The 27,033-nt window shown below is 42.7% G+C and overlaps 1 protein-coding gene across 2 annotated transcripts in view; it reads left to right on the top strand.

The window, feature by feature from the left end:
• GPC6 (glypican 6) overlaps positions 1–26,182 on the top strand; it is an 802,940-nt gene extending 776,758 nt beyond the window's left edge. For both annotated transcript variants that reach the window (XM_079972771.1, XM_079972772.1), the window contains 3 exons: positions 20,940–21,076; positions 24,898–25,073; positions 25,914–26,182. In XM_079972771.1, the coding sequence (XP_079828897.1) occupies positions 20,940–21,076; positions 24,898–25,073; positions 25,914–26,119 (519 nt within the window). In that variant the 3' untranslated portion in view covers positions 26,120–26,182. The remainder of the gene's footprint in view (positions 1–20,939; positions 21,077–24,897; positions 25,074–25,913) is intronic.
• The last annotated feature ends 851 nt before the right edge of the window (positions 26,183–27,033 follow it).

Here is a 27,033-nt window from a genome sequence, read left to right on the forward strand (position 1 = left end):
GTGGCACCGAAATTTCTAGGCCCTGGGATTCCATTGGCATATATAAAATTGGCAGGAAAGCAAGCATATAAAGGATAATGAAGAAAATGCATTTATTGCTGTCATTTAAATGTCATTCTGCTTTAGACAATATATTTATAGCAATGAGGCATTCTGATGTTTCATATTGTAAGCGTTGCTCCTTTTATGACTTCCATGTCATGTTTGCTTAGTAAAACCAATTTTTCTGCTCCGCTCAGTTTTATAGGGTCAGCCTAGTCTGAGAAAATCAAATCTCCCTGCCTCTCTTTCATACATCATCATTTGGAATCACCAACGATTCCCGTTCAGGAACCAGCACTTGTTTTCAGCTACAATATTCTGTTTATTGCAGGGTTGTGGTTTGTGAAGGAGAAAGGAGTTTGGGCTAAATCTCCCACCCCTCGTTGGCTGGATGGGTAGGGAACAGGCAGGGTAAAAGGCTTGTGCCTGCATAACGACAAGTTTATTTCGTTGAATTCACATTCCGTAAGGAAGTAAATCCTCATATTGGGCTTGGAGCAGGAAAGCAGGTCTGTTCTGAGCAAGAGCAGAAGGAGCAGGAAATAGTAGAGCAGCATGACCGGGCAGCTGTGACACCAAAACACTTCTGTAGCATAGCACCCCCATCACCAGCCTGCTCCCCAACCTGCCTTCAAAACTGACAACCCTAAACTAGGGTTACCAGATGTCCCCGGTTCCCAGGGACAGTCCCCGGATTTGCAAATCTGTCCCTGGACAAATTCTGTCCCTGGAATGTCCCCAGATTTGCAAATCTCATAGAATCATAGAGTTGGAAGAGACCACAAGGGCCATTGAGTCCAACCCCCTGCCAAGCAGGAAACACCATCAGAGCACTCCTGACATATGGTTGTCAAGCCTCTGCTTAAAGACCTCCAAAGAAGGAGACTCCACCACACTCCTTGGCAGCAAATTCCACTGTCGAACAGCTCTTACTGTCAAGAAGTTCTTCCTAATGTTTAGGTGGAATCTTCTTTCTTGTAGTTTGGAACCATTGCTCCGTGTCTGCTTCTCTGGAGCAGCAGAAAACAACCTTTCTCCCTCCTCTATGTGACATCCTTTTATATATTTGAACATGGCTATCATATCACCCCTTAACCTCCTCTTCTCCAGGCTAAACATGCCCAGCTCCCTTAGCCGTTCCTCATAAGGCATCGTTTCCAGGCCTTTGACCATTTTGGTTGCCCTCCTCTGGACACGTTCCAGTTTGTCAGTGTCCTTCTTGAACTGTGGTGCCCAGAACTGGACACAGTACTCCAGGTGAGGTCTGACCAGAGCAGAATACAGTGGCACTATTACTTCCCTTGATCTAGATGCTATACTCCTATTGATGCAGCCCAGAATTGCATTGGCTTTTTTAGCTGCCACGTCACATTGTTGGCTCATGTCAAGTTTGTGGTCAACCAAGACTCCTAGATCCTTTTCACATGTACTGCTCTCAAGCCAGGTGTCACCCATCTTGTATTTGTGCCTCTCATTTTTTTTGCCCAAGTGCAATACTTTACATTTCTCCCTGTTAAAATTCATTTTGTTTGCTTTGGCCCAGTTCTCTAATCTGTCAAGGTCGTTTTGAAGTGTGATCCTGTCCTCTGGGGTGGGAAATCTGTCCCCGGGAAATGTGGCAGCGGCAGCCTCAGCAGCCCAGAGCCAGGCTGGTAGCGCAGTTGGCTCTGGCTGGCTTCAGGAGCTGCTCACTGCTCACTGCTGTGGAGCCCGCCATTTTTCCTTGCCGGAAGTCCCCATAAATACAGACATAAAAGATCATATTAATTAATACGATCTTTTATGTCTGTATTTAAAACCAATAAAGATTTTTTTAAAAGAATCATACTTTTCTGAATTTTGCAATGTAGTTTTCCAAACAAATTTGCATTGAAACGCTGTTACATTTTCAGACCTTCCCGGTATCCCTGTTTTCCAGGGATAGTCCCAGATTTACATAAGCTGCCCCAGTTTCTGCTTTGATCCCAGAATGTCCCACTTTTCCTTAGGACACCCCTATTTTCATTGGAGAAATATTGAAGGGTATGGAGTTATGTGACCCCCAAGCCCAGGGGATAAGTAACCATGTAACCTTCAGAAGACATCTGAAAACAGCCCTGTATAGAGAAGTTTTATAATGTTTTATTATGTTTTTGTACATGTTGGAAGCTGCCCAGAGTGGCTGGGGCAACCCAGTCAGATGGGCTGGGCATAAATAATAAAATAATTTTTAGTAGTAGTATTATTGAATAGGACAGCATTGTACAACATGTCAATCAGGATCTACTTGTAGATCATGTGATTGTTTCTCGTCGACCTCTGTCAATATCTCTCTCTCTCTCTCTCTGAAGGAGAAGGCGACGCAAAGGGGCATGAGGTGGGCGGAGGCATACGCAGATGGAGAGACTGAGTGTGAGAGAGAAGCCCTGTGCACTGGCTCCTCGAGAGAAAGGACTGGTTTGGAGAGAGAGAGAGGTGGACATTCCAGGATCCAAGGATCCAGCTCTCGAGGAGAGGACTGCCTTGCTCCCCTCCCCATTGTAAACCAACAAGCTCTCTCACTGAGCACAGTGAGACTTACTCTCGAGTAAACACACACGAGGGAGTTGGGGACCCTTTGTGGCTGCTGCCAACCCACCCACCCAGGGAGGTGTGTGTGTGCAGCCCTGCACATTGGCTCCTCAGAGAGATATGGCTGGTTTAGGTTTACTCGAAAGGAAGGGGTGGGTTGGATCCAGGGGAAAGGGCTTCTACAGGTTTCATCCAGTTCTTAAGGTGGTGCTTGAAGGCTGTCAACTCTGCAGTTGAGTTTATGCAATTTGTGTTTCGAACTATGGGGGAAACCGCTGTGGATGACATGTGCCCCTGACTCATTTGAAAAACACCAAGAGTCCTGGGGTACTTTAAAGACTTAACACATTTATTATGGCATGAGCTTTGGTGAACAACAATCTGTGCATCATGTTCTGATTAAGTAGGAACCTGTCCTCAATGTTATTTTCTTACAAGTATTCGAAGTATGTATTTTTTAAAAAATATATTGATTTATGATGAACTTTTCAGGTTTTATGGAAGCGACTATCATTTGTTATTATTTTTATCATAAGCTCAGCCAAACATAATATGTTTAAGTTGAAGAATGACAATAGGAGAGTGTGGGAGATCACTGCCAGTCTTTTATATGCAATGGTAGATCTCAGGCTACTTTATAGCTGTCAACTTTTCCCTATTCTTGCGAGGAATCTTATTCAGAATAAGGGAATTTCCCTTAAAAAAGGGAAACATTGACAGCTATGGGCTACTCGTGACTGGACATACCTGGAATAGGACTATAGCTGTCAACTTTTCCCTTTTCTTGTGAGGAATCCTATTCGGAATAAGGGAATTTCCCTTAAAAAAGGGAAATGTTGACAGCTATGAATAGGACATTGGAGAAAAGTTGGAGGGAATGCATTTTCATGAGGACTGGTGTGGAAATCTAGAGCACTGAATTTAAGACTGGAAAAAGGAGAAACTGAAGTTGAGAGAATCACCCATCCCAGTCTCCAATTTAGCAGGCAACTGTAGGCCCCTATAGTGAGTTTCCAAGTGAGGCAAAATCCCAATGAGCTCAAAATTGCCTCATGGGGGCACTGCAGTTGTTGATCCTTAGTGTACATGTTTCAAAATAATTTGCGTGAGAAAAGGTAAGACATCATTTAAACTTGGTTTTAGAACCACAATGATGCCCTTTAGAAAAGTTCTTGGCTTCTTCCCAGCATGACGTTTTCACCAAAGAGGATAGTTGTTCCACAATAATTACCTGTGTGCAGGGGTGGAGAGTGTAGGATCTGGAAAATATAAAAATGGGAACATCACCTACACCTTTTCTCACAAATTTAATCAAAAATAATGAAGCACAGCAACAGGATTACTACTAAATATTAATTTTTTTTACTGTTGGTTTCCTATCCCTCAGATCAGTATTCCCCAAAAGTAAGAAATGAGGCTGGTTCGTTATTTTTAGCAGCTGCAGTCAATTTGTAACCTCAGGTAAATCGCTATCTCATGCAGTGTAAGAAATCAATCTACCTTTTCATTGAACCAAGCTTCTTTTTCTTCATAAGCCTGCTCTGAACTAGCCTCACAGACAAAAAAGCAGGGGCTCTGAGACCTCAGCTGTCTTGATAATGCCACAGGCTGGCATCTATGCAGCTCAGATAGCTGAGACTGGATTCTCACTTAAAAATTTACCAAGCCACCACAGCCGCTGCAGAAATGAAATAATCAGAAACGGTATACGGCTGAAGAGCAAAGTAAGAAAACAAAATAACCAAAACCACACTGAAAACTAGCCACAGTTAAGACTCCTTCAGGCTTTCAGCCTGCATACACCAAAGCTAAAACCTAACCTCCAACATTTCTCCTATGAAAATAGGGATGTCATCATCATCATCATCATCATCATCATCATCATAATAGTGTTATTATTTATACCCCACCCATCTGACTGGGTTGCCCCTGTTACTCAGGGCAGCTTCCAACATACAGTGGTACCTTGCAAGACGAATGCCTCATAAGACGAAAAACTCGCAAGACGAAAGAGTTTTTCGTTTTTTGAGTTGCTTTGCAAGACAAATTTCCCTATGGGCTTGCTTCGCAAGACGAAAATGTCTTGCAAGTTTGTTTCCTTTGTCTTGCAAGTTTGTTTCCTTTTTCTTAAAACCGTGCATTCAGGGGGTGCAGTTGCGACTTGACTTCGAGGAGCAACTCATAGCACGCCTTTTTTGAGGTTTTTGAAGACTTTGGTGACTTTTGAAGCTTTTCCAAAGTCCGTGTTTCGCAAGACGAAAAAATCGCAAGACGGAAAAACTCGCAGAACGAATTAATTTCGTCTTGCGAGGTACCACTGTATATTTAAAGCATTTTAAAACATTAAACATTTTTTAAGAACGTCCCTTTCCAAGGCTGGCTTCAGATGTCTTCTGAACGTTGTGTTGTATAGTTGCTTATCAACTTGGCTTGGGGGTTGCATAACTCCATACATAACTCCATACCCTCCAACATTTCTCTGATGAAAAAAAAAAACATCTTAAGGAAAAAGGGGACAGAAACCGGGACATCTTCTATAAACTCGGGACTGTCCCTTGAAAATAGGGACACTTGGAGGGTTTGTGAATTTGCCAGTATGGCTGCATTACCACTGCAGTTTATTCCCTTTCCCCCAACGTTTTCCAAACTGTTAATTTCCACATTACATTTGAGATTCCACATGCCGCATAAGCCGCTTCCAGAAAAATAATGAAATGTAGTGCATTCTTAGCATTCATTTCCATGTTATTTGATTGCCAGGGGGGTCATTTCCAGCCTCCACGGGAAATTGTGGGAGTAAAACAACAAAATTTGGGGCATACTGCTCTTTTCATGAAGGAATTCTGGAGGACAGAAGAAGCGCACATGCACGAAAAGGGTGGGGAGCAGTGGCGTTGTTCAAGGTGTTTATTGTGTCACACCACACCCAGTACCGGATTTATGTATCAGCTAAACAAGCTATAGCTTAGGGCCCCACTCTCTTGGAGCCCCCCAAAAAAATTAAAGGGAAAAAACCTGAATGTACATTTCCAAAATATAAGATTAAAAAACAAATATAATAAAACCTACATGCAGCAAATGGCTTTAGATACCTATTAGGTGCATAAATTACCATATAGCATATATTCAACACAAAAAAGAGCAACAATTTGTTGTTGACAAAGGACAGCTGGACATATAAAGGGCCCCATTACCTTCAGTAGCTTAGGGCCTCGTCGAACTTAAATCCGGCCCTGACTACACCCACTAGGTATGAATTAAATTTAGTGCAAAATGCCAGTATATCAGTCAAAATGCCACAGTTCCAGAACACAATAGCTACTGTAATGTGAAAGGAACATTCCCCAATATTCTGAATTCACTCAATATAACTGGAGTCCACCTCACAGAAGCAATAATCTGGAAGCTCCCTAAATGTGCACTGCACTGTAATCTGAGAGCCATGTTTTTGGTACCCAAATCACAGCCATGTTTGCGGCCACTGGCTCTTATCCCCTTCCCTTACACAACTGTTTTAGAGAACTTAGTGAGGAATCATTCATTATTATGTAAAAAACATTCAAGCTATTCTGGAGGTTTGTGGGGAAAATAAGGAATTGAGACATGAGAATATAAATTCTTTGTGGCACATTTGGACTTACAGAAGGTGTTTTTTATGAATCCTCTGATAGGAACTGAGTATTTTTATGAAGACCTTTATAAAGAATTACACCAGCTGCAGGCCAGTTGTTTATATAGGCTGGAGACTTTATTTTTATCTGCAATTTAACTCCCCCCCCCTCTTTTTATGGTAATTTGAATTCTGTACTCCAGTTGATGCAATGACCATGTTACTAGCTTCATAAAATATGAAAATGAAAATATCTGGCAAGCCATTTCATCCATTTCTATAGAGTGTCCAACGATGTTTGTATAATACTTCCTATATTGTTTTATGGCCTGATTCACTGAGTATAGACATGTATTGGCATGAGGTTGGGGAGGGCAGAGGCTTTTGCCCTCATACTAAAACAAGCTCAGCCATAGCTGTCAACATTTCCCTTTTTTTTTAAGGGAAATTCCCTTATTCCGAATAGGATTCCTCACAAGAAAAGGGAAAAGTTGAAAGCTATGAGCTCAGCAGCAGAAGCCCCTGTGGTGGGGTAGTCAAAAGTAAACAAAATCTCACAGATAAGTTAGCATTCCATTAAATAAGGATCATGAAATAGGGAGGAGAGATATTCAAGTCCAATGAACCTGCAAGAGATTTGACCATTTCCCGAAACGTGAAAGCATTTCTCCAACAAACATCCAATACCAAAAGAGAGAGAAAAGGTCTTTGCAGGGGGGTGAAGCAACTTCTCTTATATGCAACTTAAAGCAGTAGGAAAGATATAGAAAATATGGCAACACTCAGGTCTTCCTTATCTCCTGTTATATACCATTGGTCCTAAAGATTGCCCATATTTCATGCAATAATTCTGAAACCAAACACAGCCTTCCTCACAAACTCTTGCCTGGTTCTCCTAGAGGCAATAAATATATTACCACTCAGTATAAACATTGCAGAGGCCTGCTGGTTTGGACTGCAATCTATCCATCCCTGCAAGTTTTTGATATATAGAATATAGAAATACTTTATTGTCACTGTACCACTTGTTTACAGTGAGATTAAATGAGGCCCCCCAATCTCTCAGTCCTTGTTACACGCTTGTGTGCTGTCATACGACCACCAACCCCAAACGTCAGGTGCAATGTTGCTGTCTTCCATTCAGCAGCCTCATGGCCCACAGGTAGAAACTGTTCTTTAACCTGTTATCATGCTTCTATATCTCCTGCCCAAGGGCAGGAGATTAAAAAGGTGCTGGCCAGGGATGTGAGTCATCCCTGAGAACGTTCCTCGCTCTTCTGAGGCAACGGTCTCCTGCAATGACATCTAACAGACTCAGGGGACAGCCCATGATATTGTGTGCTGCCTTCACAACCCTCTGTGGGGCTTTCTGTCCATGGCTGTCAAACCAGTGTACCACACCATAATACAGTATGAGAGAACACTTTCTATCATGGACCGATAGAAGGAAATCATCAGTTGTTGTCTAACATTGTTCCTTCGCAAGACCCTAAGGAAATGAAGTCTCTGTTGGGCCTTCCTAACCACCTGGGCTGTATTGACCTTCCAAGTAAGGTCTTCACTAAGATGGACTCCCAGGAATTTAAAGGAAGAGACTTTCTCCACACTGCCCCCCAGCCCGATATAAAACGGGGCTGCCTCCCCTCTCTTCCTCCAATGCTACCATGCTAGGTCAGCAATTTTTAAAAACAAAAAAATGTGAATGAAGACTTCATGTTTATGCAGCAACTATCCAGAAGAAGGAAGGTCGCCCTAGATTTCCACTCTAAAAAGAAAATAAGGGTGACAGCATCCGCTTTTGAACAAGAATCTTATGAGTCTTTGAGATCATCTGCTATTGTTAGGGATGGTGGAATGGATTTGTTTCGTTCTTATATTCATGTCATCTAATTCACATTTCCCAAATGAATAAGTGACCTGAAACAGATAATCCTTAAAAATTTGTAGTTCTTTGAACTTTGCGGCACTGTTCTCCAACCAAAAAAACGGGGTGGGGAGAGAGAATGCATACAAAACAAAGTGTAATTTAGGAGGCTACCTGCACACAAAAAATCAATATATTAATGGAAAGAGCATAGATAAATACATTACGTTCAGGAAAATTGCTTCAAGAATTGCATACTAGGTAAAATATGCAGTCACAAATTGTTGTGACAAAGAGGCAAACAGATATTAAGATTTGCAAAAAAAGAAACCGAAATCGACAAGTTTATTCAGCCCTAGCTATCATAGGGAACACTAAGGGTCCCATAGCAAAATTGTGGGAATCACCAACAGAAACAAGTGGAGAAACTAAGTCTGTAAACCTGTCTTTTTGTGCTATAGTGTTTGCTCTGTAACACTGAAGAGCAGGGGTAGGCAACCTAAGGCCCGGGGGCCGGATCCGGTCCAATCGCCTTCTCAATCTGGCCCACGGACGGTCCGGGAATCAGTGTATTTTTACATGAGTAGAATGTGCCCTTTTATTTAAAATGCATCTCTGGGTTATTTGTGGGGCCTGCCTGGTGTTTTTACATGAGTAGAATGTGTGCTTTTATTTTAAATGCACCTCTGGGTTGTTTGTGGGGCATAGGAATTCGTTCATTTTTATTTTTATTTTCAAAATATACTCTGCCCCCCCCCACAAGGACTGAGGGACAGTGGACCAGCCCACAGCTGAAAAAGGTTACTGACCCCTGCTGAAGCGTCACTGAGCAAAACAAAAAAGCCATGGATCTCCCATGCTGCTGTTGTTGTTGTTTAGTATGTATTTATTCTCAATGTTAAGAAATTCAAGAACGATAACAAAAAGGGAGTGATTTCCAAGTGCAAATAATACATCATCTATAGCATTTGATCCTCAGTGACCATGATTATCAACACTTAAAAGGGTCTGTGTAAGCGCAACTCCCTTACCTTTAAAGTGATGATGGTTATTTGATATGTGTTGATAACAATCCTATAATAATTATGAGGAAAGCAATTACAACAAATGCCCTTGAAGGGTGCTGCTTTTGTGCAATTTAATCCTACAGGTTCGATAACGGACCTTTAAGCCTCGCTGATAACCTTGCTCTCTTCTTTCTCTCACTCAGTCAGTGTCACTGATTCAAATGCAGCCTGTGAGACAAAGTATTTTTTCTTCTTTGAAACTCGAAGTTTTGTCCTTTGCCCAGTTTGCCCAGAATGGGGGGGGGGGGGGACCTGTTATGTTGGGCAAGCATTTTGAAGTAGTAGCTCTGACGCTGAGAACACTAGATCTGAAATATCTTTAAAAGCTACTTACAGGCTGTGGATAGCTTGAGGGCTCTTACATTCTTACGTTGTGTTTTTCACATGTGACTTTTTGCAAATGTAAAACTTGCACTGGACCGAATGCCATTGCAATTACAGCTGCCTCTCATCAGCTTTCCATCCCAAATTATTTATTATTATTATTATTATTATTATTATTATTATTATTATTATTATTATTATTATTTACCCCGCCCATCTGACTGGGTTTCCCCAGCCACTCTGGGCAGCTCCCAATCAAATATTAAAAACACAATGCAGCATTAAACATTAAAAACTTCCCTAAACAGGGCTGCCTTCAGATGTCTTTTAAAAGTAGGATACTGTATTTTTCGCTCTATAGGATGCACCCGACCATAAGATGCACCTAGTTTTAGTTGGGGAGAACAAGAAAAAAAATTATCTCCCTGTCTGCGCAGTACCCCTTCAGTCAGGCAGCAGGAGAAATGGAGCCCCTTCAATTTCTCCTCCCGCTTCGCTGAAGGGGCGCTACGCAGGGAGGGAAAGCTGCGCAGCGCCTCTCCAGCAAAGCGAAGCCAGGAGAGTAAGAGGGGTCGGTGCGCACCGATCCCTCTTGCTCTCCTGGCTTCAGCGAAAGCAATGCAAAGCCTCCAGAGTGCAGCGGGCAATATGACGGGGCACTGGCACTCACCTGACATCCTGACACCTGAGTTGCTCCTGTGTACTTGGAAGGAAAGGAGCAATGAGACAGGGAGGGCAACACATTACTCCGAATGCACATATATTGTTACAAAAGTCATGTGCCACCCCCACTCTCTGCAAGATTCCTGTGTGTTCCAGGCACTCACCCAGGGTCTGTGTTCCTTTGGAGAATTGAGACATGGCAAAAGCAGATGTAGCTTTGAGAAATATGGTTTATTCACCTATTTACACCTTCAGTCTGTATGGAGGGAGTCCAGATCTTACAGTGTGGTCATTTCAAGCGGGACTTGTACCCCACAGCTATGCAGCTATGGAGTGCAAGGCATCTCTTCCAGCCTGCCTTCACCCAGCCTACCCAAGATGGATCCCAGTCTTTCTTCCTCTTTCTTCTTCCCAGTACACCCTTCTCTTTTCCTGTCCCCTCCCACCCAGTTACATGTACATGAGGGTCTCCATACACGCAGGGTTTGCTTACCATATTTTTTAAAAGTGAAGTCATGTACAGTGGGTTGTATTCAAAGTAGCACGAAGGAGAATGTTCCATTGGCACAAGGATTTCTCCTTGGACAATGAAATGTTCTCCCCCTCTTTGAGTCCTATGTTCCCCCTAAAGCTGTTCAGGGGGTTCCCCAAACCCTCTGCAGCAGATCTTGGGGCAGTATGGGTTGCACTCAAGCGGAGGAGAGGGCATGTCCTGTTGTGCAAGTAGAACAGTTGTGCAGTTATTTTTGTTGAATACCTTTAATTTACATCTAAAAAGCCCCCTTCCTGTAAGTCCACTATTAGTCAAGTGAGGATTCCCAGGTAAGATCCTCCCTCTATTGTGTGGGCATGTAATCCCTCCCCTACCTGGCCTGGTCTCCTTGGCAACGCTTCCCCCAGGTGGGATTGGACAACTGACTGAGGTAGGCGGAGACCTCCAGGTATCCCACCTGAGGGAAGGCAAAGCCAAGCCTATGCTGTTGGAGCCACTCCAGATCTAGGGGCTGCACGCGTCCACGCAAAGGGCGCCCCCGTTTTAGGCGGGGAGCGGTCATTACTCAAAATTCCTTAGCTGCACCAATGCTGGATGCATGGCTACTGGTTTCAGAAGCAGCCCTGTATGTCTTCTTGATGACTAATGATGTTCTAGTTCTGCTTTCTATTGCAAATCACACACACACATCAAAAGAGCAGAGAATTGATGTCAGAAGGTTCACCGGGCCCTAACAATCACTTCATACAAAAATTCTTGTTGAGCTTTTACATTCTGTCTATATTTTGCTTTGCTTTCTCCTCACACATCAGATCCAGTTAAGAGCCTTGCTGTGTCTATACTGTGGGGTGCCTAAAGACTAAAAATTACAGTTCTATATTCATAAAGACCTACAGTAAATCAATTGCCCTAAAGACTCTTCCCCAAATTCCCTCATTTGCTTGAAAGACCTGTCTTTGCTGAGCAGGTTTCTCCCCTTTATTTTCAATTTTCCCTTCTATAATGCCATTGACTTTGATGGACAAATGAAATATGAGAGGCTGTGACAGATTTGACAGGACATGTCTTAAGCCTGGATAAATTACAGCTACATGAGAACTAAACTGCACTTTCACTGAGAAAAATCTGAGATAAGAATGTTGATCACTTTGATGTCTACATCAGGTAACTAAATCCACCTTTTCTCTTGGTGAACTCCCAGTTCTCTGCCCATTTTCTTCACATTTTAGACTGTTTAAACACAACAAGGCAAAAATGAAAAGTCTTCACCTTTGACTCCTTTGCAGTCTAATTCTATGCATCTCCCCAGAACTAATCCCCATTAAGTTAAATGGGGTTTACTCCCAGGTAAAGGGACGCGGGTAGTGCTGTGGGTTAAACCACAGAGCCTAGGACTTGCCGATCAGAAGGTCGGTGGTTCAAATCCCCACAACAGGGTGAGCTCCCGTTGCTTGGTCCCTGCTCCTGCCAACCTAGCAGTTCGAAAGCACGTCAAAGTGCAAGTAGATAAATAGGTACCGCTCCGGCAGAAAGGTAAATGGCATTTCTGTGCGCTGATCTGGTTCGCCAGAAACGGCTTAGTCATGCTGGCCACATGACCTGGAAGCTGTATGCCGGCTCCCTCGGCCAATAAAGCTAGATGAGCGCCACAACCCCAGAGTCAGTCACGACTGGGCCTAATGGTCAGGGGTCCCTTTACCTTTACCTTACTCCCAGGTAAGTGTGCATTGGATTCACTCGCAGAATGTTGCCCTCTTCTCCCATTGACTATATTCCTCTTTCTGCTGCCTACTTAAATTTCCATTATTGGGAAATATGAAATGCCAGTCTCCTTTTGTTAATTCCCATCGAAGAATACGTACAAATTGGAATCACTTGTTTGTATTTCTTTGGCGGAAATCAGCAAAAGGAATATGTTGTACATTTTTAGTTGCTTGCTGCAAGTCACCTTGAGTTGGAACATAATAACCAAACTCAGCGGGGAGTGCAGCAAAATGTTACAGCGCAGAGTGTTCAGGAATCCAGTAAGCCTCCAACATACAGTGGTACCTCGGGTTACATACGCTTCAGGTTACAGACTCCGCTAACCCAGAAATAGTGCTTCAGGCTAAGAACTTTGCTTCAGGATAAGAACAGAAATCTTGCTCCGGCGGCGCAGCAGCAGCAGGAGGCCCCATTAGCTAAAGCGGTGCTTCAGGTTAAGAACAGTTTCAGGTTAAGAACAGACCTCCAGAACGAATTAAGTACTTAACCTGAGGTACCACTGTACTTCTCCATAATCCGTTCCATTCTTTCCCATCAGTTTTCCATCTAACCCCCCAAAACACACATGCAATACCCCATGCCCATTGCATTCAGCTTGCTCAGTTCTCATTAAGCTGATTTCCCCCCTAAGGTTCTTATATATATATATATATATATATGAAAACTTTGCAGTTCATCCCATTATTCAGATAGCTCAACCTTTTGCATGATTGGTGCCATTTTGCCTACATAAAGCTTCACCACTGCGGAATGAGCTTACTGTTTATTATCTTATATACAGACAATCTCAGAGATTCATTTGTTTAATTGGAGGACTCGCTCCTGCTCTTGCATTGCTGGGGGGCAGCGAAGAGAGTTCACTAGCAGGTCATGTAACCATATATCCATCAGGGTCTCGTTGTTCCGTCAGCAAAGCCTTTTCCTGTTCTACCCATTATATTTGGAATGTATTTTGTGCATGACTCATCCATAAAAGCCTAGCGAAACTTCCTTTGCATTGGTTACCTTGGAAAGCCTGGTCCTTGTTTTAATTTGACCGCTGTGTGAAATCTGATATTTGAAGGAAGGGCGTGTGTGGTGTTCATTGAATTCACCCTTCTCCTCAGAACCTTCAGAAATGCTCCTGAGGGCAGGATTCTCTGAGAAAAGTTTGGTCCTAATGCCTCATGGCTCAAGAACCGTCAGTGCAATCCTTCAAGGCTTCTGTGTGTGTATTTAAATCCTTCCTGCCTTTAGGAAAGAGAGATTAAAAGCTGTTGAGTAAAATAGTGTAAACTGGCACTGGAGTATATTTCTAAGGGAAAATGTGACCAAAGTTGTTGTTGTTGGTGCTGCTGCTGCTGCTGCTTATTCCTTACCTTCCCCTTCACTATAAGGTCCCAGGGCAGGCTACTGACAAAGTAAAAATGCAATTTTAAAAATCAGTTAAAACAATTAACAATCACAAGAATAGGGTATCAGGATAAAGAGGTGTGTCTTCAGCATAGGCTGAAAAGTGTTTCAACTATTTGATTTTATTATTGTATTATTGTATTTCTATTCCACTTAACATATTAAAAAATATCTCTAAGCAGTATACAAAAAACTGAAGCAACAACAGACAACTTAAAGTATTGCAAAAAGTGCAGTTACATATAGAAATGTTGCATTAATTCAGGCAGAGTGCCTTCTTGGTAGTGGAACGCCCTCCCATCAGATGTCAAGGAAATAAACAACTATCTGATTTTTAGAAGACATTTGAAGGCAGCCCTGTTTAGGGAAGTTTTTAATGTTTGATGTTTTATCACTTATTGTTATTATTATTCTGTTGGGAGAGTGGCTGGGGAAACCCAGCCAGATGGGCAGGGTATAAATAAATTGTTGTTGTGGTTGTTGTTGTTGTTGTTGTTGTTGTTGTTAAGTTACTAATATATAAATCAATATCAAATCAGTTTCCTTCTGAAACTCCCTACCACTCAGCCTCTGGATTCTCACACAGGGTCTGAACAATGTGGAAAATAACACAATTATTTACATGTTGAACTCAGTTCTGTCAAGTTCCAACTGGGGAAAAAAGCACTGACTATTATTATTTCAATTTTTAAGTAGGAAGAAACTGAAGTTCAGCTACCAAAAGGTTCTCTAGCTGTTTCTTTAAATATTAGAAACCAGCCCACATCAAGCCAACATTTTGGTGAGATTGCCTGACTGGAATTTACTACATTCGTATTGCAGCCCTATACAGATCTAATCAGAATTAAGCCCAACTGAGTTAAATGGGACTTACTCCCAGGTCAGCTTCAAGTCCACTGAAAAATCCTCCTGGAAAAAGATTATTTCGCTACCAACAGCTGGTGGAGTAGAACCATCCTGTTGCTTTAAGCTCTATAGCTCAAATTTGCACACACGGAGAACTCTATCCCATCATTAAATGTTCCTTTGGTTAAGCATAGAAACTTTGGGGTCAGTGTTGCACTATGTAAAATGGGATGGGAGGGGGATAAGGAAAGAAAAAGAATGAATGAGTGATCAGGGGAGCTAAGTTCACAGAAGATAACGAGAATGAAGGCTGAAGACAAGCAGACATTTTCACACAGGATGTCTGCCCTGAAAATAAACACCTAGGCCTCTGTCTACTAAGGGAATATCGCCGCATCCTGTGTTTACTTAGGGCTTTTCCAGATGTTGTGTGTTCGCCCCTGGGAATGTGCCGCTGTGACTGAGCCAGCCAGGAAATGCTCATGTTGCAGAATGGTTGCGCACTGGCACTCAAACTGCTGCTTCCAGCAGTTCCAGTTCCAGTAACTGTGTCTGTTTGTGGCCCTTGCCATGGGAAAGGGGGTTGTTTGAGTGGCGTGATGGGAACCTCTTTGTTGGTGTTCATGTTGCTCAGTGCCTGCCCACACCGTTTTCAGAGTCCACTGGTGATATGAATTTGCCCTCTCTCTTTCCCCTTCGTATTTCCAGAGACTGCGTGCTATTGCTCTCCAGTGTTCGAACATGAAATACTTCTTTTAAGGCACTTTCCCTTCCTATCTAGCATATCCTTCTGCAGCAAGGCCATCCCTGCTATTTTCTTTTCTGTGGTGATTGTAACTACAATAGAAAAAACTGTCTCACCCCTTATAATCCTGCTTTTTGCAGGAAAGGGTCTCCTGTGGAATAGGGCCTTTGGGGTGGCAGCACCTAGCTTTTACAATTCCCTCCTATTACACATCAGACAGACACCTTCTCAAAAGCCTTTTTGGCACCAATGGAAGGCCATCCTTTACCAGAAAGCCTTTTTTTATTTTCTTATCAAAGTCTGTATCTGTATTGGACTTGAAATTGTTTGGAAATGTGTTTTATTGTTGATTTCTCTTTTACATTTATTACTACATCGTATCTTCATTCCTTCCACTGAGCTCTGCGTACCAACCTAGATTCACAGGTAGCTAAAGCTTTGGGGGCAGAGCCCAGAGGCACTGGGTATAATGAAGATGGTGACCACAGTTGCTTGGCCTGGAACTTCTCCATTTACCTCCTGGCTCTTTAAAAAAGAAAAGTGATGTTCAGAAAGGGAGGTACCATCAGGAAGGCCCACTATGGCTGGTCTCCGTTCGTTTTGTCCCACCATGCCCTGTGCTGATACCGGGCCTGTCTAAAATTGTCAGAGATGGTACTGTGGGTTTGTGACGATATCATCAGCCTCTGGTCCATTGGAGTCATCAGTGTCTCCTCCAGACCTTGACCAGCAGCCTGACTGCTACACCATTCAAGTTGACCTCTGAGGGCGTGAGAGCTCAGCATTGAAAGAAAGTGCTATTCCATTGTATGTCTCAAGTTTCTGGATATGCACAGAAATTGCTTTGGCTTTGTCACCATTCAAATGTGTATATCCACATCAATCAAATTCCATCCTCCTCCAGTTTACTGATTTACCGACGCATGTTTCACCATTTAAGTGACCACTCTCACAACCTTCAAAAATGTTGAAAGGGTGGGCCATTTCTTTTCTGCAAGCAAATGAGTTTTCTTAAACAGTGGGAAAGATGCAGGGACCCGACATTCTGTCACTATTATCTGCTTGCCTGAGATCCTGTTTTGCTTGTACTTTCTCAGAGAGATGGAAGTTTCTTCCTGAAATTTCAGCATTTAGCTATGGATGTGTCACAGAAACACCCCCCTCCCAGCACTTTAAGTGTGGTTGCAGTGCTGTTGCTACACTCATCTGCAGTAAAACGCATCTCCGTCAGAACGCTTTGGATTTCCTTGACTCAGATTTATGACTTAGCTTTTTAACACTGTTCCCAAGTTGTCTAGGAAAAGGAAAATCTTTAACAGACTTTTTCAGATTTCCACTTCAGGGAGTTAACTCCCCACTACTTTGAGTTACTTCTGAAGTCTATATTGTACAGTAGGGTGTGAAGGACATATTAAAGTGGGTGCAGTTCTGCTGTGACATATAAAACCTGTTCGTGTTGTTGTTGTTTTTAATCATTTGGAATGCTAAATTATGCTTCCGTACTTTCAGCTTCCTTGGTTGTCTTTCTCCATTTTAAGGAGTCTTATTTCACAGTCATCTGGAGAAGGTGACTAAACGGAGAGGGAGAGATGATGACATTTGAAAGTGTATAAACAAACCTGCTTTAACAAGAGCTCATCTTAACATGAGATCGACTGTTAGAAATTGCAACGAACCAGAGATCCAATGTAGTTTAGTGCTTCCAGTGTTGGACTAGGACCTGGGAGACCAGAGTTCAAATCTCTGCCTAGCCATGAAACTCACTGGGTGACCTTGGACCAGTCACAGTCTCACTGCCTAACCTACCTCAAGGGCTTGTTGTGAGGATAAAATGGGGAAGAAGAGAAACATGTATGCTGCCATGAATGTCTCAGTGGGTCATTTCCAAGAACGCAGCAATTTTGTAGCTCATATCATAGAATCATAGAATCATAGAGTTGGAAAAGACCACAAGGGCCATCGAGTCCAACCCCCTGCCAAGCAGGAAACACCATCAGAGCACTCCTGACATATGGTTGTCAAGCCTCTGCTTAAAGACCTCCAAAGAAGGAGACTCCACCACACTCCTTGGCAGCAAATTCCACTGTCGAACAGCTCTTACTGTCAGGAAGTTCTTCCTAATGTTTAGGTGGAATCTTCTTTCTTGTAGTTTGGATCCATTGCTCCGTGTCCGCTTCTCTGGAGCAGCAGAAAACAACATTTCTCCCTCCTCTATGTGACATCCTTTTATATATTTGAACATGGCTATCATATCACCCCTTAACCTCCTCTTCTCCAGGCTAAACATGCCCAGCTCCCTTAGCCGTTCCTCACAAGGCATCGTTTCCAGGCCTTTGACCATTTTGGTTGCCCTCCTCTGGACACGTTCCAGTTTGTCAGTGTCCTTCTTGAACTGTGGTGCCCAGAACTGGACACAGTACTCCAGGTGAGGTCTGACCAGAGCAGAATACAGTGGCACTATTACTTCCCTTGATCTAGATGCTATACTCCTATTGATGCAGCTATTAGTTGAATATTTAAAGCCATCAGCTCTTAGTTCCACCTCCTAAAGGTGAAATGATATGAGAGCAAGCACACATTTAAAGTCCCATATGAGCAAAAAGCACCAAGGGTGGTGATGGAATCAGGAAATGCCTAAGGGATTCCTGTGGCTTCTCTCCTCCCCAACTGTCCCACCTGAAAGCTGGAAAGCTGTTTTTTCCCCCTAAAACAAACATGGTATGAGGACTCAGTAGCTGTATTTGTATTGAACATGAAGCAAATACTACTTTCAGAAGAGACACATGATCCCTGGCCATAGGTGTTTTGCAGTGCCCGTTTCCCAGGGACGTCCCTGATTTGGAGAAGGTGTCCCAGTTTCTGATTTGATCCCAGAATGTCTCACTTTCCCTTAGGTAAAGGTAAAGGGACCCCTGACCATTAGGTCCAGTTGTGGCCAACTCTGGGGTTGCGGCGCTCATCTCGCTTTGCTGGCCAAGGGAGCCGGCGTACAGCTTCCGGGTCATGTGGCCAGCATAACTAAGCCGCTTCTGGCAAACCAGAGCAGCGCACGGAAACGCTGTTTACCTTCCCGTCGGAGCAGTACCTATTTATCTACTTGCACTTTGACATGCTTTTGAACTGCTAAGTTGGCAGGAGCAGGGACCGTGCAACTGGAGCTCACCCAGTCATGGGGATTTGTACCGCCGACCTTCTGATCGGCAAGTCCTAGGCTCTGTGGTTTAACCCACAGTGCCACCCACGTCACCTTACTTTCCCTTAGGATGTCCCTATTTTTAGTGGAGAAATGTTGGAGGGTATGGAGTTATCCAACCCCCAAGCCGTCTGAAGGCAATCCTGTATTGGGAAGGTTTTTTTAATGTTTTATTATGTTTTTATATATGCTGGAAGCTGCTCAGGGTGGCTGGGGCAATCCAGTAAGATAAGTGGGGTGTAAATAGTAAATTTATCATTATGGAATGGGACGTCCCTATTTTTATCAGAGAAATGGCGGAGGGTGTGCAAGACCACAAGATTTACCTTGTTGTTGTTTTTTTGTTGGAAAAGCAGAATACAAATACAGTTATACCTCGTGTTATGTTTGCTTCATGTTACGTTCTTTCAGGTTATCTCCCACAGCGACCCGGAAGTACCAGAAAGGGTTACTTCCGGATTTCGCCACTCGTGCATGCACACAAGCACCAAATTGCGCAGTGCACCTGTGCAGATATGGTGCTTCAGGTTGCAGTCTTTTCATGTTGCAAATGGGCCTCCAGAATGGATCCCATTCGCAACCAGAGGTACCACTGCATTAAATCGAACCAATTTGGAGAGGCTTGTTCATTCAGCCAGTGCCTTGCATGTTATCCTGGCCAGGTTACAAGCACTCTTGTGGCATCACAAACTCCCTCAGCTCAGGGTCCAGGGATGTGAGGGGGAGAGTGTCTGAAGCAAAACTTTAATTTGTCTTTAGAGACCACTGTCACGTGTGACGCCGGAAAATCATGTTTGAGTTTGATGCATGCTTTTTATGCAAGTGGTGCTCACGTAGGACACAACGCGGAAGAGAAATGAAATGGGCGTGGGCAGTCAGACCACCTCTGACATTTATTTCCTTGTCTAAATCCATGAGGCCATTTGCAAATATCAAACGCACACTTCCTCCCTTTAAATTTCCTTCTGTGTTTCTGAAACACCAGAGAGGAAGGAGATATCTCTTTACAAGAAAGGTCTCCAACTTTATTTTCAAATTACAAAAGGGCCCATTCGGCTCTAGATGGTACACTGCTATGCTTTACAAAAATAAGGTAAGGCCATTTCTGTTTAAAGAAATAAAATTTGTCCAAAATTGCATATTTTTTAAAAAAATTAAAGGCCTTTATTGTACCAGACACACCCATGATGCAATTTTGAGAACTATATAAAGATATCAATAGGCATCGCATTGCGCAGCCTCCTGCTGAGAAGCAAGGCAGTAATCTTTGTAAGGAACTAAGGCTTTGGTTAACCTTGGCTCTGGCAGACCTCATTAAAATAGCAGCCTGTCAGTTTCAAGTTTTAAAATATCAGGCCTGTCAGTTTTCTATTCGGTAGAACAATCTACAATTTTATTTCGGGTGTAATGTTTTGTGTGCAGCCAGGGAAACACTTAATTCTGCAGAATATTGGCCAATGCTGCCATCTAGAGGACTTTATGGTTCTGGGTCTATGAAACAAGGAGATGAGCCAACTGTTCTTTAAGACAGCAGCAAAGACAACTCCTCAGACTCAGCACAATGAAATGGAAGGCTGGGAGGTTTGCTTATGTATTATAAAAACCAATTAAATAGCCTAGGTCTTCTTACTGAAGCTCAAATGCTGTTTTTCTGACATGTGGCAAGTCGTTTCTTCCATCTCAGTTGTCAGGCTTTCTACCAGAAAGGTGTGCTTTCTGCATGAAATACTGAGCAAGAATTCCTAGGATTTTAGAACATATTCTGGTTGGTGGGCCTCCCCATTGCTCCATGTGAACTGAGCAAGCTCTTGCAAACCACACAAACTTGAAGGTGCATATTTCAGTAGCAGAGGGTAAGCCTCAAAGGAAATTGCCCACCATTGCTGATCATCTAACTGAGCTACTCCTGATAAGCTTCTAGGTCTTCTTCTTACTTCCGTTTGTACTGCAAATATAAGCCTGCTTTGACAATTTGAATTGTCGCTTTTCTCCAATACTCTCTTTTGGATGGATAATCACAAAGTCACATGCATAGGGAAGGCACGAGGGCAATTGAAATGTTATGTAGAAATGGCCGTAAGGTAAATTGAGAGCATAATCCTTTACATGCCTGCTCAGAAATAAATCTGGTTGAGTTTAGTGAAGCTACTCCCAGGTAAGTGGGCATAGGATTGCAGTCGCATGTGGTTTGCACCTTGTTTCAGTCTATATAGAAATTATCTTGAGTTCCTTAATAGTCTCCACTATCAAGAATAATATATGCCATTTTGTAATTCTTGAAAAGAAAAAATATGCACATGTGTACACACACGCCCACACAATCTGAGTCTATTCATCTTTTCTTATCTCTTTTTAACCAAATGTCCTTCTTTTGTCTTTTGATCAGGTAATTGACATTAAAGAAAAACTGAAGCTTTCCAAAAAGTTCTGGTCAACTTTACCATACAGTATCTGCAAAGAAGAAAGAGTGACAGCAGGCCTGTCCAATGAGGAGGACTGCTGGAATGGGCACACCAAAGCTAAGTAAGGGGGGGAGACCAAAAATATATATTAATATTTGCATCTGAAACTTCCACGGAACCATGCACTGTTCACTTTGTGAAGCATTGCTTTGAAATACTGTGTTGAAGGTACACACAGAGAAACATACCCTCCAGCATTACTCAAATGGAAACAGGGACATCCTATTCCACCTCAGGGAGCTTCTCCTATGTTTGATCTCCTGCACACATAGATGTCAAATAGACATCTACACCTGTCATCTTGAGCCAATTACAACCTCTCAGCTGAACCTACCTCACAGGGTTGTTGTAAAGTAGAACTGTGTAAGGGAAGGGATCGCGTACAACGCCTTCAACAGATAAATGGACTGAAATACAATTGTAGCTGGAAGCTGCCTGTCAGGGGGAAAGGCAGGATATAATAATAATAATAATAATAATAATAATAATAATAATAATAATGCTAACAACAACAGCAACAACAACAGCAACAGGAATTAACATACTCATATACCAGAGAGTAAATCCAATTGAACTCAGTGGAACTTAGTTCTGAGTAAAATCGCTTAGGATTGCAATGTAAGGCTGCACAGTTTTTACCCAGATATCTGGGAGTAAGCTCCATTGAATACAGTAGGACGTACTTATGAGTAGAAAATGTAAGGCTCAATTTGCAACAAAAGAATAAAGACGTTTTCAGAACTATATCTGGAAACCAGAGGCTAGGCACACCCAGTACGCTTAGCAAGCTACAAATCCCATGATTCATTCTTAAACAGGCATGACAAACTGATATCAAACTAATTTCCATTTATAGTAGACATGTCTTAAAATGGGCCTCTTATATCATTGAGCAAGGGAAACCTCCAGCCCTTCCCTAACTTAAGTTTTAGGGCCAAGGGAAGCTATGTGACTGTGAAGAAGTCATCATGTCAAGATTACTTGTGATTATTAAAATCACTCCTTTCTCTACAACTGCCACTATTAATTAAGAAGAGGCCAGGCCAAGTTAATTCTAGGCCATCAATTAGCAAGTAACACAGAGAAGGATTGATCTTTCTAGCCCTTTATTTGAAAGGCAGCCAGGAATGCCTCATTATCAGAGATGTAATTTTATCAGGCCATATACGACCAGGGAGCTGGGAGTGTGAAACAGCTCTTATAATGTGAATGGAACCCTAATGAACAAGTGAAAACGCAATCATAGCTTTTTCTGAGCTTTTTGGTCTTTTCAGAAATACAGAGCAGGATGGCCTCTGTCACTAACGGTACTCAGAAAAAGAAATGAGCAGAAACAACATTCCTAAAAAGACATCTATGTAAAAAAAATAAAAGGGAGAGAGATGCTTCGAACACAACACGTTCTCACAGATTGGTGCTACTTTACAAAACATGTTTCATCAAAATTAAAAGTCTTTGAAATAAACAAAAAAAAATGAGACCCTATTTCTGTATAATTGGGTCAATTATGTGTGGATTTTGTGAAACCTATCCAATTAAAAAGAAAGCAGGTACATGTTAATTTAAAAATATCCCACACCTCTTTATACCATTCTTCCATTTTATATTCTGCTTGCCCCTTCCAATTCCTAGCTATCATAATTTGTGCAGCTGTCAATAAATTTGTGAGCAAGTCCTTCATAGCCTGTGAACCCTCCACCACATCGTAAATTGATAATAATGCTACCTCTGGACTTACGGTCAGCTTTAAATTAACATGTGCCATTAAGACAAGGCGGGGAATATGTAGAAGAAATGATTTCAAGGAGATATGGAAGGTGTTTGTAGAATTTGATCAATACATAGACAGAAGGTATCCGACCTTCCATCAGTTCAGTGGAGATGAGATTTAATGCAGACTTTCAGTATATACTGTATTTTTCACTCTATAAGACGCACTACACCACAAGACGCACTTAGTTTTGGGAGGAGGAAAACAAGAAAAAAAATATTCTGAATCTCAGAAGCCAGAACAGCAAGAGGGATCACTGCTCAGTGAAAGCAGCAATCCGTCTTGCTGTTCTGGCTTCTGTGATAGCTGCGCAGCCTGCATTCGCTCCATATGACGCACACACATTTCCCCTTACTTTTTAGAAGGGAAAAAGTGAGTCTTATAGAGCAAAAAATACGGTAGGTCGTAATCTTCTTCTTTCTTTGGTGATCACTCATAGCTGAGTCAGATTGTCTTCCATAAACACGGTCTTAACAGTGAGTCCTTAAGTGACTGCGGAGGCCAATTCTGGATCCACACATCCTTCCACAGAGGGGTCATAGGTTTCCGGGCAGGAGTTGATCACAGTGTGGATTTGCCAAGCATGCACTCCCCTTAGCACGTTTCTCCCTTGCATCCTGAGTTCGAGCATCTTCAAAGCCCATGACACCTTTGGTAAAGGCTGTTCTCCAACTGGAGCGCTCAGAGGCCAGTGTTTCCCAGTTGTCGGTGTCTTTACTACATTTTCTTCGATTTGCCTTGAGAAAGTCTTTAAACCTCTTTTGTTGACCACCAGCATTACGCTTTACATTTTGAAATTTGAAATAGAGTAGTTGCTTCGGAAGATGATCATCAGGCATCCGCACAACATGACCAGTCCAACATGACCAGTCGTTCGCAATCCTGTATGCCTCCGCTGGCAGTGAGGAGCCCCACAAGTTCATCAGCCACCACTGTGGCAGCCTGTGCTGTGGCAGGAGGCATAAGTCCTTGAAACAGGGCATTTGGGGCTGCTACACTCTTGCCAGACCCAACTTCGTGCCCACTCTATGGGACTGAGCCCCGCCCCCAGTCTTGAGGGACTGGGCCCCACCAGGCCTCCCCAAGATGGCGGAGGGCCTTACACACACAACCAGCCCCCCCCCCTTGTTACACGGAACTTGGTGCCTCTGCCAGTTTGAATTTCTCTGCCCATTAGTTTCATTTAATTCCCTTTGAAATCGTCAAGAGTTGAGTCATGGCTAACTGTGTTCAGTGGTGTTTACTTCCTAGTCTGTGGCTGTGTGAGTTTAGAGCACAATCCCTGCTCAAAGAATACTAGGAACTGTAGTTTGTTCAGGGTGTTCGGGGAATTGTAGTTCTGCGAGGGGTGGACTACAATTCTCAGGATTCTTTTGGGGAGGTGCTTTAAATGTATAATGTGTGCAGTATTTAGGATTGTAGCCTTAGTTTAAATCCGATCCATAGGTTTTAGTTCATAATATTGACAGTGAAGGGAATTAAAATGAGATTATTATTCTTTATCTAAAAGCACTTCCTCTGAGGCACAGATGCAGATGGTTTGTGCCAGTTTCCTTGTGCTTCTCTCATAACATTTTCTACACCTGCAGGAATTCATTTCTGTCACGGCATGTTAATAATATTAACAGAGTTTACATTAAACCCTGTCAAAATAACATACAGTTCCTTCTTTAATGCAGATACATATTTTTTGAAAATCCTTTTCTTTCCCATCTCCCTACCTTAAAAAAAAACCTGCATTAACTACAATACATTTCTTAATTGCTACTAAGCAAAGTGCTTTCCTAAATGTGTAAACCAGCACAGTATATCATCATCATCATCATCAAATACATGTAAAGCCTGCCTGACTGGGACTCACTGCTTATTCAGTTTCAAACGGTGGGTTTACTGGTGAGCTAAAGTGACCATTCTGAAAAACAGGTTGCCTGTTCCTTTGTACTTTAAAAAAGAAAAACTTTTAAAAGACTTACTGGATTGAGTGAGTGGTCATGGAGGCATGTTTGCAGTAAATACTGCATGTACATTGAATTGACAAATTGAACTTTCCGGCTTTTTGTGTCAGGGACTAGTGAAATTTCTTGGTCATGGCATATCATTCTGATGCACAGATACCTACCAGAGATCATGAATGATGGGCTCACCAACCAGATCAACAATCCTGAGGTTGACGTCGACATCACCAGACCCGACACCTACATAAGGCAGCAGATCATGGCCCTGAGAGTCATGACGAACAAACTCAAGAACGCGTACAATGGGAACGATGTGAATTTTCAGGATACAAGTAAGATCCCGCGTCATTCAGCTTCTCTTAATTGGATCCCTTACAACAGCAGTGCTTAATGGCATAGAAAAGTATTCTTCAAGGATGTTCTTAGTCAAAACCACTGGCTGAGATGCTGCAATGTACACTGTGATCCATTTATTCATTATTTTTGGATGAAAACTTACTTGGGACCAGGAAACTGCCTTGACCCATCTCAGTGCTGTTTACATGCTAGCTCTCATGGGGAAAGGTCTGACCTGCCTGGCCCCCAGAGATCCACTTGTGGTCTTCCAAGATATTGTTGGCCCATAACTTCCATCATCCGTGACAGTTGGCCTTAATAATAATAATAATTTTATTATTTGTGTCCCTATTTGAACCCATAAACGAAAATCTGCTTGTTCATGTGTTTTATTTATCCAGTAGGGGACCTTGGTCATGGGGCCTTGGCATGCAATTATTTATCTCCTTGACTTATGATGGGAGGGCGTTCCACAGGGCGGGCGCCACTACCAAAAAGGCCCTCTGCCTGGTTCCCTGTAACCTCGCTTCTCACAGTGAGGGAACTACCAGAAGGTCCTCGGAGCTGGACCTCAGTGTCTGGGCTGATCAATGGGGTCGAGACATTCCTTCGAGATAAACAATTATATGACTTTTCGTAGACATCTGAAGGCAGCCCTGTTTCAGGAAGCTTTTAATGTTTGATGTTTTGGTGTGTTCGTTTATATTTTGTTGGAAGCTGCCCAGAGTGGCTGGGGTACCCTAGTCAGATGCACGGGGTATAAGAAATAGATGGTGATGATGATGATGATGATGACGATGACAATGATTTTCTTCCTCTCCCCTCCACTCCCACAGGTGAAGAGACCAGTGGCTCAGGAAGCGGAAGTGGTTGCACAGATGACATTTGTCCCACAGAGTTTGAATTCATCACCACAGACGCACCCCTCGTTGATTCAGACCGAAGGGAAGTGGACTCTTCTTCAGCCAGTCAGCCCAGTTGGTCAGCACTCACGTGGTTTGTCATCTGCCTGGCTCTCCTACTGCAAAAACAGTGCAGATAATCCTGGCTCTGGTCAGCGATGACTGCCTTTTAGCTTTCGGAAAATAAAAAGAAAAACAGCCAACTTTCTCTTTTTCTTATGCTCTTGGGCAACGGACCATGCCACAAATACTTACAGTTTTCTACTAGAAGAGAGCGGCACTGCAACCTGCTCCCCTTTGTGCATTTCCAAAGAGTGCCAGAGTGACCTTTCCCTGTTTCCTTCCGATAGCTGTGATGAAGACGCTGTCTGCTCCTCGGCAAGATCTCTTTTTCTCACATTTTTATTACAGGAGACTTTTCAGAGCTTCATTTGCTTTTATGCTGCAGGAAGAAAAGGGGGGGAGGCGGGAAAGGGTTAAGGGTACAAAGTGTGGGTTTTCCATTACAAAGAAAAAAGAGAAGAGAACAAAATAAAGAATGTCCTGTCCCCCACCAAAAAAAAAAAAAAATCAAGCTAAGTCCAAGGCCCCCCAAAATAGCAAAATGTGACTTCAAACATATACATTAAAAAAAAACAAGGAGTGCTTCTGTATCTCACTTCAGATCACCGAAATGATCTTTACTATTGAGGGAGTATCTTTTATATTTTGTATTATTTGTACTCCATTGGCCATAAATAGAAGACTTGCCAAGAGGTCCAAAATAAAAGCAGGAACAAGTCTACTAATCAAGGAACATCATTCGTCTCAGAATATTCACGTTGTTTAGCACACTTCTGATTTGAATTCTAACACTCTTTGTCCTAGCTGTTTTTACCCTTTAGCCATGGTATGTAATTGAAAAAGGCGGCCACTAAGTTGCCCATCACCATCTGGTTTGTAGCAAAGTCTTAACAATGCTTGCAAAGTTTTAACTCGAGGGTTTTGACATAAAAACTAATCTCTTGCGATAGAATCTCTCCTTTTTCTTTAGCTGCAGGTTTGGCATCAAGTA

This window comes from Podarcis cretensis (genome assembly GCF_951804945.1).
Source record: "Podarcis cretensis genome assembly, chromosome: 4".
Taxonomy (NCBI): domain Eukaryota; kingdom Metazoa; phylum Chordata; class Lepidosauria; order Squamata; family Lacertidae; genus Podarcis; species Podarcis cretensis.